The 18,496-nt window shown below is 50.9% G+C and overlaps 1 protein-coding gene across 2 annotated transcripts; it reads right to left on the reverse strand.

Annotated features, from left to right (window-relative positions):
• Positions 1 to 4,257: 4,257 nt before the first annotated feature.
• Positions 4,258 to 18,496, reverse strand: LOC110201011 (transforming growth factor beta activator LRRC32-like). 2 transcript variants are annotated; one of them, XM_020976442.2, is made up of 4 exons: positions 18,237 to 18,496; positions 17,897 to 18,042; positions 14,719 to 14,951; positions 4,258 to 6,484 (listed from the first exon to the last, which is right to left on the reverse strand). In XM_020976442.2, exon 4 carries the CDS (start codon positions 6,416 to 6,418, stop codon positions 4,517 to 4,519), a length of 1,902 nt encoding a protein of 633 aa, XP_020832101.1. In that variant the 5' UTR covers positions 6,419 to 6,484; positions 14,719 to 14,951; positions 17,897 to 18,042; positions 18,237 to 18,496; the 3' UTR covers positions 4,258 to 4,516. The 2 variants fall into 2 exon arrangements, with proteins under 2 accessions (XP_020832101.1, XP_020832100.1); XM_020976441.2 differs by lacking the exons at positions 14,719 to 14,951; positions 17,897 to 18,042; positions 18,237 to 18,496 and adding an exon at positions 8,527 to 9,732.

Consider the following 18,496-nt stretch of genomic DNA (forward strand, 5'->3'; position numbering starts at 1 on the left):
GTGACTTACACTGAGTAGGAAGTGAAACAGTCTATGAGGTGTTTCATTATGACTCCAAATATTGTAGAATCCCTCCCCCAATGTCTGCAGCCCACCCCAGGGAGACCCATAGCAGAGACAGAACAGGCTGTGGGAGGCAACAGCTGACAGGCTAGAGATGCCTGCTTTTCAGAAAATTGTTTCTCAACAGCCCCCAGTGGCACTCTCCCAATTAGTGCAGGAAAGAGAGCCCCAACCTCCAGAAGCTGCTGTCAGCCTTGTCTCCTAAAAGCAGGCAGAAGAGCAAGCTCCCCATCTATCTCTGGGAGCTGGGTGGGGGCTGGGCCTTTTGAGGTTCTGTCAACAAAATCCAATTCCACAAACACATGCTAGGTGTCTGCTATTTAGAGAGCACTGTGCTGGGCACTGGAAAGATAGATACCAGGTCCTGGCCTGAGGAAGGGAGTTTCTGTTCTCACACAGAGGAGCTAAGACAGCCAGAAACAACTCTGATACACAATATCACAGGATAATGAGTGCAATAAAGAATCATGAACAAAGTGCTGGGAAAGGTGGGGGACGGGGTTGTAGGGACAGAGCGGAAGAGGCTGCTGACCAAGGGCAGAAGGCAAGTCTTCCTGAATGAGCAAGAGCTGGGCCCTCAAGGATAAAAGAGGAGTTCACTAGGCAAGGAGAAGAAAAACCATTGCAGGCATAGGGAACTGAGATGAAAGGTGGGGGAAGTGCCTGATGCATTTCTGGAGGTAGTGTGGTCCAGTTTGGCTGCAGTAGAGAGTGCACGGAGGAGCATCTAACAAAGAAGACTGAAAAGGGTGTGGGGGGGGGGATGCCTGGCAAAGATGTTCAACATGGACTTGATAGGCAATAGGGAGCCACAGCAGACTGTTGATCAGAGAAATGATACAGGCATAAAGTAGATCCATCCATTGGACTTTTAAAGGATGGGTTGTAGGAGAGCAGACCTGTCCAGGAGGGCAGTGAAGAGAGGCTGTGCTAGTGGAGATACCAAGTGTCCAAGCAGGAAGAGACCTTAAGATTACCTGGCCCAATTTCTCATTTTACAAATCGCACCATCCAGTCTCTCACAGAGAGCTGCCCCAGTATAGAGTCTCTGGGATCAAAAACAACTGTTCCCGGTGGGCTACCCTTTGGTGTGGATTTTCTGACATCAAAGGAGCTCCAAGTTTGGGTTTGTCTTGACTATGAAATCTCTGCTCTGCACTAAGGTTTGAGATATGCCTGAAGGCTTCCCCTTGTCCAGAATGCCATACAGAGGCACTGGTCAGGCACCAGTTAGACTCTGAGCTCCTTTCCAGCCCTAATGTTCTGTGATTCTATGAGAAGGGGGCCAAGAGACCAGGCATGGAGGTGGCAGCTGCTACCTCAGTTACATTAACTGAATAGACAGGGTGAAGAGAGACAGAGGGGTGCAAGTAGGTGCAAATGCAGGAAGATGGCTGATGATAGCTGAGCAAGCTCATGACCCCCTTTCTGCTTAGCAAATGAAGCACATCAGTTGGAGATGTGGGGCAGATATGTAGCCTGGGTACCAGAGGCAGGAAGAGACAGGTCCACAGCTGCTGGTCATCTGGCCCCAACAGTGTCTGGACTTGCTGGCTTCTGAGAGCCCTGCCAAGCTGGGGAGGCTGCGAGGCAGTGAATCCCTAGCAAACATCTTCAATGTGACCAAAGAAGGTCAGAGTGCAGTTGCCCAGATAAAAGGGGCTCCAGCATTTGCAGCCAGCCCTGACTCTGGCCACCCTCTCTTTTAGCCTTCACTCCTTCTCCTGGATTTGGTACTTGGTCTGGCCAATGTTCCCACCACGTCCTCTAGGGGCACATTGGTCTCCTATAAACATTAACCCGGATGTGGTACTGCCTATCTCCTTCTGTGGAACCTCCCCTCTCCCCTGCATCATGAGAAGCCTCTTCTTTTTAGCTTTTAAAACACTTCCCAACCTGGTCCCAACCTAGGTAGCCAGTGTCTTTGCATCTATGAAAGAAGTACCCACATGGATACAATCGTAGACCTTTTGAAGATGTGCCCCACCTTCTACATATACATACACACACTCCCACATACATACACACACACACACACACACACACACACACACACATATATATACATTCACACATATAGGTCCTGGGAGGGAGGGCCTGCAGGAGCAGGTGGGGGCTACTTGGGTGCCCTTGCTGTCTCCCTCATTAGAATGTCAGCTCCTTGGGCATAGGGACTATTTCATTCATTGTCCTTTGTATCCCTGGTGCCACAAACAGTGTATGGTACACAATGCGTGCCTAATAAATCTTTGTGGTTAATTGATTTTAATGGACCATTCTGCTTATGAAGAGCCCCCTTGGCTACTCCCAAGGTCAGTGTGGGACTTAGCACCCATCTGGGAACTGGGTTCTGCGGCTTTTCCCCAGAAACCTCTCAACCCCAGAGGTGGCAGCTGAGACACCAAAGTAGAAGAGGAGCCATTTCACCTAACAGAGGAGCTGCTGAATGAAGCCACTAGAGAGAAGCCAGACCTCTGAAGCACGTTGGATTCAAGGCTCAAGGGGAGTTTCTGGCCCAAGACTGCTAGAGTAAAGCAGAGGAAGTCCTGCATAGTGCTAGCGTCTTGGAGGTCAGATGTGGGGATGATTTGGGGATCTACTTGCCCAGCCCTCACCTCTTTCTTGACTTCCAGTCTCCCATCTCCAACTATCTATTGGCCATCTCAGACTGACTAGCCCATATACATCTTAAGCTCATCATGTCCAGAACTGATCTCATTATCTTTCCCTTCCAAGCTCTTCCCCTCTTCCTAACTTCCCCATTACTGCTGAGGGCACTGCCACCTGCTGGCCAGCCGGGCTCATAATTTAGGTATCATCCTGTTCCTCACTTCTCTCTGATCCCCCATATCCAATCTGTTAAGGCCTATGGATTTTTACCTTTGAAACATCTCTCACCTATGCCCCTCACCTCTCATTGGCCCCCTTACCTCAAATCTCTTTCCACTGCAGTCCATTCACCACTTAGCTGCCAAATTAACTTTACTAAAATGCAGATGTAACCACGCCATGCCATCCCCCCTTCTCTTTTAATAAACTCCAGTGGCTCCTTATCACCTCCAGGATCCAATAAAGTCCTCTGGTTGGCTTTCAAAGCCCTTCATAATCTGGCCCCTTCCTTTCTGGCCTCCTTACTCCTCCCCACATACTCTTTGCTGTGCCTCACACTCATAGCTGTCCTGGATTCTCTCCCTCCTCATCTCTGCCTCCTTCCCTCCGTTGAGTCCCTCTGATCGAGCTTAGCTAGAGCTTGTTTGAACCTCATGGTTTGCATGTCATCTTCCCCATTAGACTGGGAGCTCCTTGAGGGCAGGGGCTGGCTTTTGCCTGTCCTTGTATCCCAGTGCTTAGCTCTGTGCCTGGCACATAGTCAACACTTAGTAAATGCTTGACTGACTGACTGAACCAACAGATGATACAGGATAACCATGGGGGTGGGGGGCTTGGAGCTGAAAGAGTAGCAAGGAACAAAGCCTCTATGTGGAGAAGGAAACAAACTCCAGCCTGGCCCACTTTCCCTCCTACTGTGAAGCTCTGCAGGCTGTGAGGGTCATCTGCAAAGAGAACTGACTCCAGCAACACCCAGCAAAAAGCACCCTTGGTGGGCGGGGAGGGGAACCTCAACCTTCTGCTAGCGCTGTAAGGCTCAGGGTCTGCGCTGGATTCCTAGGGGGAATGGGGTCACTGGAAGATGAAGCACCAAATCTCTAGCAACTGAATTCTGCTTTCTGAAGTGGGGAGGGGTGGGGAGCAGGGAGCATCTGCTTCTTCCCTTTGAGGAAGCCTCACCCTTCTAGTGGCTCTGTACAATGTGAGACGGTCTAGGTCTCTGGTGAAGATGGGGCTTATCAGAGAGGGAGGAAGGGGTTGTCCTGTCTTATGGGCTCGAGTGTGAGGCCTTTGTGTTTCGTATCGCCTGGAAGGTGAAATAAAGGTTGTCTTGCGTTCAGTGCATTGTTAGTCTGAGCGCTTGTATGGGAACCGATGACTCTTTAATGTCTTATTTGTGTTTTCTGCAGAGTCCTAAAATGAGCTACATTCTGATGCTCCCAGGGTTGGGGGGATGAGCCAGAGAGAACCCTGCTTCCTTCTGAGACTGAACTTGATTTGTGCATGTAAACCCAGAGCTGCGGTTCTGTGTTAAGGGTCCCAAGAACCAAACAACATTGCAAAAAAGAAATGACCAAGTACAAGTTTCTGAACTGGCCTAGAGGCCAAAGAGCTTCTAATCAGAGAGATTCAGTTGGAAATCATGCTGTCCTCCAGGGGATCACTGACACCTCCCAGAAGCATACATACGAGGGGATCACTGGATACACACAAGCTCGAAAAGCAGGCCTAAGTTTGGCCCCATTTGAGGCCTTGAAGGCTACAAGAAGGAGCTGCTGGAGAGAAGTGTGCACAGGGTGCGGCCTGTGCTGCTAGCCTTCACTTGGGCATTCCCCGCCTGCTTCTACTTCTGCTCTGGGTCCCTTCTCTCCAGGGAAGGCCTGCCCAGGCCCTCCCTACCCATGGTCTTCTGGTTGTTCTCTGGCTCTCGCTTTGTGCAGGCCCAACTCCTCCTAAGCTGCAGGGCCCAGGGCAGCTTTGGACTGTTCTGCAGCAGGGCGGCCACACCACAGCAGATGAGGAACAAGCTGATGACAGCCAGCAGCACCCACCCAGCCTGAGTTCCCCGCCACTGCCACCAGGCACACAGGTGAGTGTGGTCCCTGGTCAGGGGGGCCCAGGAGCCCCCCTCACTGTCTGGGTACACACACCATGCTTCTTCTAAGTCTGGCACACTCACGTTGGCACTGGCCAAAGCAGCCAGCCAGCCCAGGGTACAGCAGTGAAAGGGGTTGCCTGCGATGAGCACAGATCCGAGGCGGCCACCTAAGCCACCTAAGACCTCTGTGTCCAAGGCCTGGAGGAGATTTTTGCGCAAGTCTAAGCTCCGCAGATATGAGGAACAGTTGAGGGTCCAGGGCAGGTTAGCCAGCTTATTGCCTGAGAGGTCCAAGACTCGCAGTTCCCACAAGCAGGGAAGCCACAAGCGGGTGCTTTCCATGCCGTTCCCTCGGAGGGAGAGCTCATGCAAAGAATGCTGCAGGCCCTGTAGGTCACTGGGCACCAGAGCTAGCCCTGTGTTGCCCGAGAGATCTAAAGAGAACAAAGCTGCAGGGGCAAATTGGGTGGGGCCCAGCCCCCTCAGCCTGTTTCTTCTCAGGCTCAGGTGCTTCAGGCGGAAGGCAGAGCTGAATGGCTGACGGGTCTCTTGGAAGGGCCCATCTTGCCCAGCCTCTGGCCTCCAGAATAGCCGTAGCTCATTGTCCCCCAAATCCAAGACTTCAAGATGGGGCAGGATTTCAAAGAGCCAGCTGGGAAAAGTCTGAATCCAATTCCCTTGGAGATCCAGAGACCTCAGGGGAAGACGAGGCAGCCCAGGGCTGGGCTGGGGAGCTGACATGTTCTGGAGACAGTTCCAGGCCATGCTGAGTCTCTGGAGGGAAGAGAGGTGGCTAAGGAAGCCTATTGGAAACGCGTCCAGTTGGTTCCTACTGAGGTCAAGGTCAGCGAGCTCAGGCAAGCTGGCCGCTGGGTTAGAGCCGCTGTGGGCCAGGTTTGGCCTGCTCACCTCTTGGTCCAAAGGGCCAATGCCTTCAGGTGAGGGTGGGGCGTGGGGCTCCAGGGAGGCCAGATGGTTGTCTGAGAGGTTGAGGTGGCGGAGATGGCGCAGAGCGGAAAGCATCGGCACGGTTCTCAGCTGATTGTGGCTCAGGTCCAGCACCTGGAGCTGGTAGCCCCAATTTCCCTCCTCGGTGGCAAAGAGCTGCAGGGCATTGGAGCTTAGGTTGAGTCGCCACAGGGCCCTGAGGCTGAAATCAGAGATGCAGTGCAGGGAGTTTCTAGCCAGGGAGAGCTCCCGCAGCTGCAGCAAACCTTCAAAAGCCCCAGCTTCGATTTGCAGGATGTAGTTGTCACTGAGGTTAATGTCTAACAGGTTGGGGGAGCCCAGGAAGGTGCCACGTGCCAGGTGGGTGAGAAGGTTGTTGGACAGATCCAGACTCCACAAGGAGCTGAGATTGGCCACGTAGAAGGCAGCCATGTCACTGTCCAAGAGGTTGGCAGAGAGGTCCAAGAGCCGCAGGTGGCCCAGAAGGCGCAGTGCCTGGCTGTTGGACACGTAATCCCGGCTCAAGTAGTTGTCTGCCAGAATGAGAGCCTGGAGCCAGCGCAGGGGCAGCAGGGCCCCCATGGAGAGCTCCTCTAGCCGGTTCCCCCGGAGGTCCAGGTGACGCAGATTTGGCCTGTCTTCCATGGCGTTGTCCCGTAGAACTTGCAAGTGGTTGTGAGAGAGGTCCAGCTGTTCCATGGTCAAAGGCAACACTGCTGGGAATGTGTGAAGGCCCAGGCCCTGGCAGGACACCCTCAGTAGGCCCTGGAAGAGAAGGAGTCCAGAGGCTCTGAGGGGCCAGGGCCAGGGCCAGGGCTAGGGGCTGGGGGGGGGGGCAGTGGGGAAGGGGCTTTTCCTTCGTCCTAAGCAGGGATAGTAACTAGAAACTGCTTCAGTGCTGATCCTGGCTCCCCTTGCTCCCTGGCATAGCCCCAGCTTGGCTTAAAAGAGGCAGCCAATGCTCTGGAACAATGGAAAGGGCCTTGAACCTGGTGTCCGAAGGCTGGAGGTGCAATCCTGGTCAAGGCACTTCCTAGCTACACAACCCTAGGCAAGTCAGCACATCTCTTTGGGCCTGTTTCCTCATCTTTCTAGAAAATGCTACTCGCACTCTCTACCTCACGAGCGCCACAGAAATGTGAGCTAGCATTCTTACCACTGTTTTTGTTGCTGCTGCTGTTGTTCAGGCCTGGCAAAGCCATCCCCAAAGCCAGGGAGGGCCACCCAGAAGGGCATCGGGGGAAGGGATCTGAGGCTCTGAGGTTCAGAGGGAAGGGGGCGGGGGTGGACTTTGGTGCCTGGGAATTCGGGTTGAATGATAAGAAAGAGCTGTCATCACTGTCTCTTGGGCCTTGCTGCCCAAGAACCTGCCTCCATGGTTCTGTTTTTCTGCTACCCTGATCACTCTGGTGACTGCACATTGCCAGAGGGAGAACAGCAGTGGAAGCAGAAGCCACCATGGAGGGGAACCCAGGTGCCACATTGGTACTGGCCTCTGCTTTCCTCAGTACTCCAAGGATCTGCAGTTTCACTGATGTGGGGTGGGCTACAGTGCCCCCGCCAATGCCAATGGCAAGCACGCTCTAGCTCAGGAGATAGTCTGGCAGAGTTGCTGGGGCCACAACAAAGAAAGCAGCCCCTTACAACCAAGCTGGTGGGAAGGTGACTATGCCTCCCCAAGTCTCGTTTGGCTGATCTCCAGCCATCATGGAGCTGTTTCCCCAGCCAAGAAGGACCTTCCTGAGCTTGGGCTTGGTTGGCATAGCTTTGGAGGAGCCAAGGGCATCTCTACTCCAGCATGATGCCTCAAGTTCCATCTGTCAAATTCTTAGCCTGGCATTCAAGGCTTACCATAGGGTGACCTTAGGGTTACCCCTCCCTCTTCACTGACACCCATGCTCTGCTTTGGCCAAGCTCTTTCTTAACTATTTTCCCACCTAGAATTGCCCTGCTTTGGCCCCTTTTCCTTGCACCCAGCCCCACACATCATCAAGGTTTGGCTCACGGTGGCCCTTCTCTGAGATGTCCTCTTCAAGGGCTCTAGCTATTTGACAAGAGATGCACAGCACCCAATTGTTTCGTGTGTACATCTGGGCTCGCCAGCAAGATCATAAACTCCTTGAGGGTGGGTGAAAGATTTCAGATTTTTTTCTTTACTCCCCTCGGTGCCTGGCACAGGGCAATATGGGGCGAATGAGATACTTTTGAAGTGTTTTGGAAACCCCAATGCCCTCTTCAAATTCGTGCTGTTCTCTCTAATAATAAAGGCTTAATGAAGGAGATGTTTTCAAATGCCTTAGTGAACGAATGCCAAAATAGAGAAGGGAGCCCAGCTTTGCTGTAGGAGCCTCCTGAGGCCAGGTAAAGGCAGGCCCAAGAGAGGCAGTGCCACCTAGCTCCCACACTGCTAGTCACTTCAAATTCTAACTCTGACAATCACTGTGACTCTGGGCAAGTCACTCATACTCTGAGCCTCAGTTTCCTCATCTGTAAAATGGGGCCAATTATCCACATAGTCCAAGTTGTGAGATTGAATGAGGTGATGTTCAGTAAAACACTTTGGACACCCTAAAGTGCTATGTCAATGATGGGATTATTTGCTTTTCCTCTAAGGCAGGAACCCCACTCCCCCTGCCCAGAGCAAACAAGGCCTATCCCCAGAGTTCCTGCTCCCCAAAGGTCTACAAGGAAGATTTCCTCCCCACACTGTGTGTGCTATGAGGGACCCTTGCCCCAGCCCTCCTGGTTTTCCATCCTTGCCTGACCCAGGAGGGCAGGGGCCAAGAGCATGGCAGAGTCAGCCTTACCGTCAGGCAGCCAGGTGGCAGAGAGGCTGAGTGTCCACTGATGCTCTCAAGGCTTGTGTACAGCAGAGCTAGGAGCAGGCTGAGAGCCAGGGAGCTGGGACCTGGACTGATGGCCTCCTGGACAGCCATGCTGCTGGCCTCCTTCAGCTCTTCTTGCCCTTGCCCTGAGCAGCCAACTATCTTGAGGTTGTGGGAATTTTAAATAGGCCCATACCAAGGCAGGAAGTCTCACTATAGGTCAGTGAAAGTCGGAAACCACCAAGTCCCTCTGGGTGGAGGATAAGGAAGAGACATAGGAAGGAGGGGGAATACAGGGCCTCGGGCAGTCCCACTTTGGGGTTTGGGGATCAGGTGGCCATGACTGGATATCTGTTACTGTTGGAGGGGGTAGAGCTAAGTGAAAGACAGACAGGCTGGCTGGATGACAAATCATCCCCCAGGCCCAGGGGCCCTGTTCCCAGACCCCTCCCCTTCCTGCTGTGTCAACTGGAGGACTCAGGACAATGTTCCCCAACCTCAGGGTTCTTCCAGTTCTGAACTCAGACCCTCTTAGCCCATGACCCCCTACACCATGAGACTCTGACTCATCAGTTAGGGGCCAGATTGTCTGTGAAGGGCCTTGAATGCCAGAATGAAGAGTTTTGCCTTTATCCTGCAGTCAACAGGAATTCTCCCTAGATTCTCCAGTGCCCTTGAATGTCAGAATGAAGAGGGATGCTTTTGGAGCCTTCTCTCTGAGTTCCCTTCACTCAGCAAATCAGCTTCCCTTCTCCACTCAAGCCGTGTGTGTCCTATAGGAGTTGGGGTGGGAGGCGGTAGAAGGACAATGGCTCACATCCCATCCTGGCCTTGGAATTTGGGGAGAGAAGTAGAAGGCACTTCCTCTTGGAGGCAGTGCCTCCTCCAAACCTGTGTGCACAAGACTAGACTAGAGAAGATTAAGATAGAGCCTTGGATGGGCTCTGCTCAAGCTCCCCCAAGGCTAGTGTGGCTTTGTCTCAGGCCCTGCCCTGTTTACCCGAGAAGCCCAAGAAGAGCTTCTCCGCTAGCCTCAAACTATGCTGGCATGGTCTTCTAGAGGCAGCAAGGCACAATAGAGACCAAAGCTTGAATACCATCCCTGACCACAGGCAAGCCACTGAGTCTTAGTTTCCTCATCTGTCCAATGGCAGTAACAATACCTGGAGTATTCATCTTATAGGGTTGAGGTGAGTACCCAGGGTCTTTAGAGGTCAGCAAGTCCAACGCTGTCATTTTACAGCTAAGGAAACTGGGGCAACCCAGAGAAATGAAGAGACTTGTCCAACGTCACACACACACACACACACACACACACACACACACACACACGTAGAAGTGATAGAGCCAAGATCTGAACTCAGACCCTGTGATTCAGTCCAGCGTTCTTTCCATTGTACAGCACTGGCACTTCTTCCTCTATGCACATCTTTATTTCCCTCAGCAGAATGTAAGTTCCTTGAGGGCAGGGACTACTTTCGATTTGTTTTGTTTTGTTTTTTATCCCCAGGACCAACCAAATGCTGAAGCAGCTATGTGGTCCAGAGGATAGAAAGCTTGGCCTGTAATCAGGAAGACCTGAGTTCAAATCCAGCCTTAGGCATTTATTAGTTGAGTGACTCTGGGCAAGTCACTTCACATCCTCCTCTGTAAAATGGGGATCATAATAGCACCCACCTGCCAGGGTTGTTGTGAAGATTAAATGAGGTTATATTTATAAAGTGATTGGCACAGTGCCTGGCACATAGCAGGTACTTAATAAATTCTCATTTGCTTCCTCCTCTTCTGAAAACCTAGTACCCTCAAATTCTAGTTCCTGCCTCCTTGCTCATCTTTGTGGGGACAAGGGTCCCAAAAGATTTGGCTGGGGCTGGCTCGGAGACTAAGCCACTCCCCACTCCCCAGCCTTGACAACCTTCACAACAACCCTGGGCTCCTGCCCTCCTGACTGGGGACTCTCCCAGACCACTATTTTTAAAAAGCCCAGGCCTGGCTTCACTCCCAAGTCTCCTACCATCTCCAGGACAACTACCTTGCTCCTCCCTTTGCGGGTTCTTTTCTTCCCCTCTCTCCTTTCCCCCTCCTCACCCCAGGACCTGGAAGCATGATCATGGTTCCTAGATGAGGTGGGCCAATCTACTATTCTCCAGTGGCCCCAGGCTCGGTTATAACCCTGTAATTCTCCCAACCAAAGTGTCCTCCCCTGACCTCCAATCATTCCGCTGTGGATGCCATCTCTCCCATCAGAAAGTAGAGATCATCCTCATATCTCCTGTACTTCTGCTGGTGGTGCATTTGTTGCTCCGTTTCCTCAGCCAAGGGACCAGCCTCCTTAGAGAACATCTGCCTTACTCTCTTTGAGGTCAGGCTAGAGGAGTGAACCCCTAGCAGGCCTAACCTCTGGGCCCTGCAAAGCAGCTGAGAGAGCAGGGAAGGGGCCCCTTCAAGAAAGGAGACAAGGTCCCAGGATCCAAAAACAAATGTCTCCGTCCTCCTTCTCTAGGCTGCACCCGTTCCCTGAAGCTGTCCCTACCAGGCCCACCCCAACTGAACACAGTGCCCATAGAGAGGAGCAGGACGGTGCCAGGTAGGGTTAGATGGGGCAAATAACTGGGTTCCATATGCCACCCAGTGGTCAGCCTCCACATGGCAGGTAAGGGCTCATTGGGCTTCTTGACTCAGGCCCTGATCCCTCCCTCTCTCCTACTCATCCCACACTGGAATCCCATGCCCTCACCCTTCCCTTCTCCAGTGCCCCTGCCATTTCCCAGAGGTAGGAGCCTGTACTTGGAGAACTGAGGCCTCAGAAATCACTACTGCCCTGGACGGCAGCTTAGGGGAGACACCAGAACCCTTGGGCACAGCTGGCATCAATACTTCCAGCTGAGGAGCAATGCGTATGGCTATCCCATCATTTTCCTTGTTCCTTCAAGCCCAACTGGCTGGGCCAGGCTTCTTTAAAAGGCCCTACTAAAAATTAGGGGAGCGTGGACATTTTTACCTGTCAAATCTATGGATAAAGGAAGAGCTTATGATCAAACAAGAGACAGAGAAAAGCACAGGAAGTGAAATGGATAATCTTGATTACATGAATTAAAAAGGGTTTGCACAAACAAAACCAATGCAGCCGAAATTAGAAGGCAAGCAGCAAACTGGGTAGGGGGAGAGGAGACTTACAGCAAGTTTCTCTGATAAAGGCCTCACTTCTCAAATGTATAGGGAACTGAGCCAAATTTAAAAAAAAAAAAAAAGAAGAGAGAGAGAGAGAGAGAGAGCCATTCCCTCAAGTAATGAATGGTCAAAAGATATGAACAGGCAGGCTTAGATTCTCATAATCTAGCCAATAGCTCAGTAATATGCAGATTTCTTAAGAGTCTGGCCAATATGGCGGATGTTCTAATAAACCTTGTCTTTGGCTGAAAGAAGGCTTGGGTTGAATTCATTTGGACAGGACCCGTGTGTCATGATTTTGGGGTCCCAGCACCCCCAAACCCTTAAACCTCAACATTTTGGTGGCCCATAAGGGGAAAACTGCCTAACCGCAAGTTCTTCTCCAGCCAAGACTGGGAGGTATGTAAGCCTCCCTCCCTTTCTTTCTTGCTCTGCAGTTTGGGTCACTCTCCAAGCACCTAGGAAGGCTTGGAGGTGCTTTTCCAGCAGACAGTTACGAGGCTGTCTCGCACTCGGCCTGACGCCTTTCAGGCTCTTGGTCCACTGGTTCGGTTCGAGACAATGGACCTGGGCACACTTTCCGCAGCATAGAGAATAAGGACTGACGTCCATCTGAAAGCATATGGGAAAACTGCAGGTGCTCTTTGGTTCCCTGAGGCTTGCTTACTCCCTTCCCTCTACATCCCTGAAATCCTCCGTCATGGAGGATACAGGGGAAAAGTTAGAACAGCTAAAAACATCTTGGCAGCTTCTGGAAGTTTTGTGATGGATCATCAAGGAGTTTTGAAATACCTCCTTACAACCCTGGTCACTCCCTTCTCCCACTCCATTCCCTTGAGTCAAGAGGGTATCTGTTAATCCTTCTCACAAGAGAAGAGAGTGTCACCCTCCCCCCCCCACTTCTGAATTCACCTTCTATAGTGTGCCTCCTACCCCTCCCCCCAATGGCCTTGGGCCCTGGGGCAACTTTGCCTGGAAGCACCGCCCAGGTTCAGCACACCCTGCTCAAGGTAAAGAAGCTAGCCTCCAAACTTGGGTAAGCTGCTCTTTTAAAGTTGCAGCTTTAACTGTTAATGATGAGATGCTGATTCTCTGTGTAAAGTAATTTGGAAATGCATTTAACAAAACTGAAGTCACCTGATTGGTAATGAGTTTGTTTCAAGTTTCAAATTGGTGAACTTTTTTGTATCAGTTACGTCAAGTACTTTTCATAATTTAGTTATTGTTGGTTATTGTTTTAATGTGGAAACTTGCCAAAAAGCTTGTTTGGGTTTTGTCTGGCTGAGAATTTGCAAGTATGTAGAAATAATCTCTAACGGTTGGCTTTTTACACCAGGACAAATTTAAATTTGAGATGTAAATCCTGGAAAAGTTTTTCCCAAGCTGTGATTAGTGAAACTTGCTGTCTGAGATTTTATTTTGAGTTGTCTGATGGATCATAATAATCCATTGATAATCAATAACCTACCTTCTGAGAGAAATGCCACAAGCTACTCAGAGAGAAAGTGATACTGGTGGGAAGTCAGCATCGAGAAAAGCTGAGAGGACAATTTTGGCCTCAGTCTAAGATGGGATTCTCCTGGCTCAGTTTCCCCATTATGTTCCTTTGAAAAGGAATGTTACCCACCTGGCTATTCCTGAGTCTGGCTATGAGGTAGATTTGATACTGTATGGTTAGAAAACTGAATTATCTGAATCCAAACACAGCTAAGGATGTTTTATCCTGTTATATCTGGGGCCTGCAGTCTTTTCTGTCAGATTTGTGTCTTCTAGACTATAGGCCATTTTCCTACAGTTGGCAGCAAACAGCGGGTGCCAGCCAATGTCCCCCCATCATTCTCTGGATGCAGCCTGTGCTCGGTTCCAGTTGACCTCCTCTTTGGGACCTCCTTGAGGCAGGGACAGCTCCATGCCCCTTGCCAGCAGGAAGCAGTTTCAGAAGCCAAGACCTTTGCCTCTTACCCCAAAAGAATTTGGGTCCCAATTGTGTGAGGGGGGAATGATGAGGATGGGATCTAGACCCCTGGGCTTTCCCACATGGCCAAATCTCTGGCATTCGCCTGAGGCTATAATCCTATCAACTGGCCTTTCATTATCTCCTAAACCCAATCTACCTCCAGATGCCCCACCACCACCACCACCACCACCACCACCACCACCACCACTTCCCACCCTTAATCCTATCTAGACTCTATTCTCCCTTGCCACATGGTCCAGGTCACAGGTGTTCTGTTCACCCCAGCTTACTGGCCACTCTCATCCAGATCTTCCTTACAGCCCTCCTCCAGTCACCCCAAACTATTTGGCCACTCCTAGATCTGCCCCACAGTCTTTCTGTATACAAGGTCCATCTTATCTCCATTAAGGGGCTCAGATCCTTAAAATCTAGCCACTGCTCAGATTCCTTAAGAACCTAGCCAATAGCTCAGTAATGTTCAGATTCCTTAAGAGTTGGGTCAATATGGCAGATGTTCTAATAAACCTTGTCTTTGGCTGAAAAAACAAAGATATGAATAGGCAGTTTTTAGAAGAAGAAATCTAAGCTATCAGCCACATGAAAAAATGTTTTAAAACACTACTGATTAGAGAAATTCAAATTAAAACAACTCTAAGGTACCACCTCACCTATCAGATGGGATAGCAGGACAAATATTGGAGGGGATGTGGGAAAACAGGGACACGAATGCACTGCCGGTGGAGCTGTGAGCTGTGAGCTGGTCCAACCATTCTGTAGAACAGTTTGGAACTATGCCCAAAAGGCTATAAAAAAAACTGTGCATACCCTGTGATCCAGCAATACCATTTCTAGGTCTGTATCCCAAAGAGATCATAAAAAGGGGGAAAGGATCCACATGTACAAAAATATTTAGAGCAGCTCTTTTTGTGGTGGCCAAGAATTGGAAATGGAGGGGATGCCTGTGATGACTGTAATGGTGATAGAATGCTACTGTGCTTTAAGAAACGATGAGCAGGAAGGTTTCAGAAAAGCCTTCAAAGACTTACACGCACTGATGCAAAGTGAAGTGAGCAGAACTAGGGCACTGTGCACAGTAACAGCAGTATCGGAATGATGACCACCTGTGAAAGACCTGGCTGCTGCGATCCACACGATGATCCAAGACCATTCCAGGAGATCCAGGCCTGAGTGCAGGTCGGAGCGGACTCTTGCTTTTGCTGTTGTTTGGCATGGCTTCACATGCATACTTGATATCATATTGCAACATGTGGGGGACGAGCTGAAGGGAGAGAACGTAGAACTCAAAATATTTTTTAAAAATGTTAAAAAGGAGTAAATTTTTTTTTAAGTGAGGCAATTGGGGTTAAGTGACTTGCCCAGAGTCACACAGCTAGGAAGTATTATGTGTCTGAGGCCGGATTTGAACTCAGGTCCTCCTGACTCCAGGGCCGGTGCTCTAGCCACTGCACCATCTAGCTGCCCCTAAAATAAGTAAATTTTTTAAAAAATGTAAAGCCTTACTGAGCTCAGCAGACCTAAGTGTTCTAAATATTTGAAATTTAAAAGAGATCCATGTCAAGTTCTGTCCTCAGGATCATATGTTAACTGCACAAGTATAGGATGGGGACCAGTTTATATGAAAAAGAGCTGGGGGTCTGAATGACAGTCCAACTACCACCTTCTTGCCTTTTTACAAGCTCCCCCTACCCCTCACCCCAGGTCTGGAATGCGCTCCTTCCTAACCTAAGATTCTTGCAAGCCCTGGTTTCCTTCAAGATTAAGGCCAAGTGCCACCTTCTGAATGAGGCCTTTCCTCATATTCCCAGCTTCTGCAAATGCCTCCCCTCCTGCAAATCATAACTTTGTATCTCTTCTGTATCCACATATGTATATGTATGTACACAGGTGGACAGGGATGCAGTTTGGTTGGAGCTGACAGCACATACAAAGGAATGCTATAAATAAGCCTGGAAAGGTGATTGTGTGCCAGACAGTCAGGCAATAAGCATTTATTAAGCACCCACTAGGTGCCAGGCACTGTGCCAAGCTCAGGGGATAAATAAAGCCAAAAGACAGTCCCTGCCTGATGAGGGAGGCAACAGTCAGACCACTCCCCCACACCCCCACACATAAGATCTGACAGCATCAATTGAAGGTAACCAACAGAGGGAAAGTACTAGCATTAGGGAGAAGGCCCTTTACTCAGCAGGTAAGGAGGAACCACTGGAGTTTTTTGGTTTTCATTTGTTTTTTGTTTTGTTTTGTTTTTTATTAAAGCAAAGTGACCTGCCCTGATCTACTATGGATGACTGTTCACAGAGCAGGCTGCAGGCTGAATCACCTGCAGGGGGACAGGATGGATGCAGGAGACCTACCTGGAATGAAGGAACGAAGCAGAGAGAGGGAGGAAGCACCAAACTTGCTGTGGTTGGCCTTCAGGAAGGTCAGCAATGAGGGTGGTAACAGTGGAGATGGTCAGATACGGGAGAGGTACGTGAGAGGTGAGGGAGGGCCAAGAGTCTAAAAAAATGTCCGGCTTATGAATTTGGGAAGCAGGAAGTGAGGCTGGAAGCTGGCTTGGGGGGGGGTTGGAGGTGGGGAGGAGTCAGCTCATTTTACAAAATGCATTTATTAAGCATCTACTATGTATACTATGTCATGTGGAGAATACAAAGTGAAAATCAAGGTCGTTCCTGCCCTCACAGTCTACTGGGGGGAGGGGGAAGGAATTCCACATGGATCCAGGCAAGCAGCATTCCAGGTAGGAAGGCTAAGAAATGCCGTTTGGGACCTGCTTCATTTAAAGTGCTAGTGAGACCTTCAGGTATAGGTGTCCCAGACTGGTGAAGATGCGTCTGGGCCTCAGACTCCTATCTGGGAGTCACAGGCAGAGCAAGATGGTAGGGGAAGCTGCCTGAGGGCATAAGACTGCCAAGGAAACTTGTCCAGATCAAAAGGAGCAGAGGAAAGACCACGGAGTACTTGATATTGGAGGGTTGAGAAGAGGAGGAGGAGGCAGAAGGCACACAGTAGGAAGACCAGGAAAGTGTGGCCTCCACTGAGCCAAGGAAATGGTGCAGTCAGTAGGGGAAGTGCTCAACAGTACCAAAAACTACAAAGACAAAAAGGGGGATTTCAAGACTGGTTCCAATGGGCAAGCTTTCAGAGCAATCTCATGAGTGGGGAAAGAATCCTGAATACAGAAGAGAGTGAGTAAGGAAGTAACAGAGAATACTGGCTGCAAACATTTCCCAAAGAACAGCCACAGAGGAGGCTGTGGGGAGAGCCAGAGGGGGTAAACCAAGGGAAGACTTGCTCAGAATCGGGGCTGCCCGAGCACATTTGCAGACAAATGGGAAGGAGCCAGTGGCCAGGAAGAGACTGAGAATTTGGAGGGCGGAGGGGGTGAAGAGGAAGGACTGTTAGGGTAAGGTCACAGATGAGGCAGGAGGGTATGGTTTCAAGAGTTCCAGGAGCAGGCTAACCTAAGCAATACTCATTTGGTGTCTCACTAGCGCCAGTGCAGATCATGCACATTCCCATCTTTGCTCATACTGTACTGCTCCTCACTAGAGTGCCCCTCAGAGATGGCTTTGTTAGGGAAATTAGGATCCACTGGAGTGAAGAAACCTGGTGGAGAAGGGAGAAACTACACTGGACTTGTGAGTCAAGAAGCTGGGGTTTCAAGTCAGTAAAATATAAGCTCCCTGAGGGCAGATACAGTGTTGCCTGTCTTTATATCACCCACCTTTCAAGATTCTATTAAATTCACACACCACAGCTTGTCACATCATTGTGCAGAGCACCATAGGTGCTTAAGAAATGCTTGGTGTGTTTCAGCCTTGTGTTCGTATCTGTGTCAGGAGGCACTTAAAGCTTGCATGATGAAATTGCCTTTGTCTATTAGTAGTTATTATGTGTCACAGAACCCCAAGAGGAATCTGAGAAGGAATCTGAGCCCTCTGCAGTCCCTTAATAAGTACTCGTCCACTCTCTGCTTGAAGACTTCCAGCAGGAGAGCACTGACTATGTGAGTATTCATTCATTCCCTCACTCACTCATTCATTCCCGCACTCATTCATTCATTCATTCAGGAGGTAGTATGGCCTAGTATCTGGGGCACTGGTCCAGGCGTCACAGGATCCTCACACGATGCTCGAGCTAGCCAAGGCCCTCTTTTAAAAAAGGGGACGCGTGGGTCTGAATCTTGTCTCGGACACTTACTTAGCTGTGTGGCCCACATAGCATCCAGATCCTGGGGCTCTTGGGAGCTGTCAATGAAATGGCGCATGCCCAATGCTAGATCACTTTAAACGAAGTCCATGTAAATGTCAGTCGTCACTCCTAGCTGTCACAGCAGAACCACAGAGCTGGAGTAGGAGGGGAGCTCGGATCAGACAAGTGAGGCAACACCGGAGGTAGGGGGCTGGGGGGGTGGGGGGGAGAGGAGAAGGTGCCTCCTGGGCCCCCCCGGGGGCGGCGCTCCGAGGGCAAAGCGGGGGCTGAGCCGCGCAGGCCGCAGCCCCGCCCCCCTCCGCCTACGCGCGCCCTCGCCTAGCCCTACCTCCGGCCGCCCGGTGGCGCTGTGTGCAACTGGCTCGCGGCGCTCCCTAACGGCGGAGGCCTCTCGCGCGCGGTGGCGCGCTCGCTCGCCCGCCCGCGCTCGCGCCCGCCTCGTCTGCCAATCACTCCGCGGTGGGTTGTGCCTGCGCCCGCAGGGCGGGGCAACGTGGGCTGCAAACCAGGCCGCGGGCGGCGGCGGCAGTGACGGGAGGCGGGGGGGCGGGGAGGGAAGGCGGCTGGCCCCCCCGGGGATCCCCCACC

The sequence above is a fragment of the Phascolarctos cinereus genome, unplaced genomic scaffold (genome assembly GCF_003287225.1).
Source record: "Phascolarctos cinereus isolate Bilbo 61053 unplaced genomic scaffold, phaCin_HiC Scaffold_8;HRSCAF=390, whole genome shotgun sequence".
NCBI lineage: Eukaryota > Metazoa > Chordata > Mammalia > Diprotodontia > Phascolarctidae > Phascolarctos > Phascolarctos cinereus.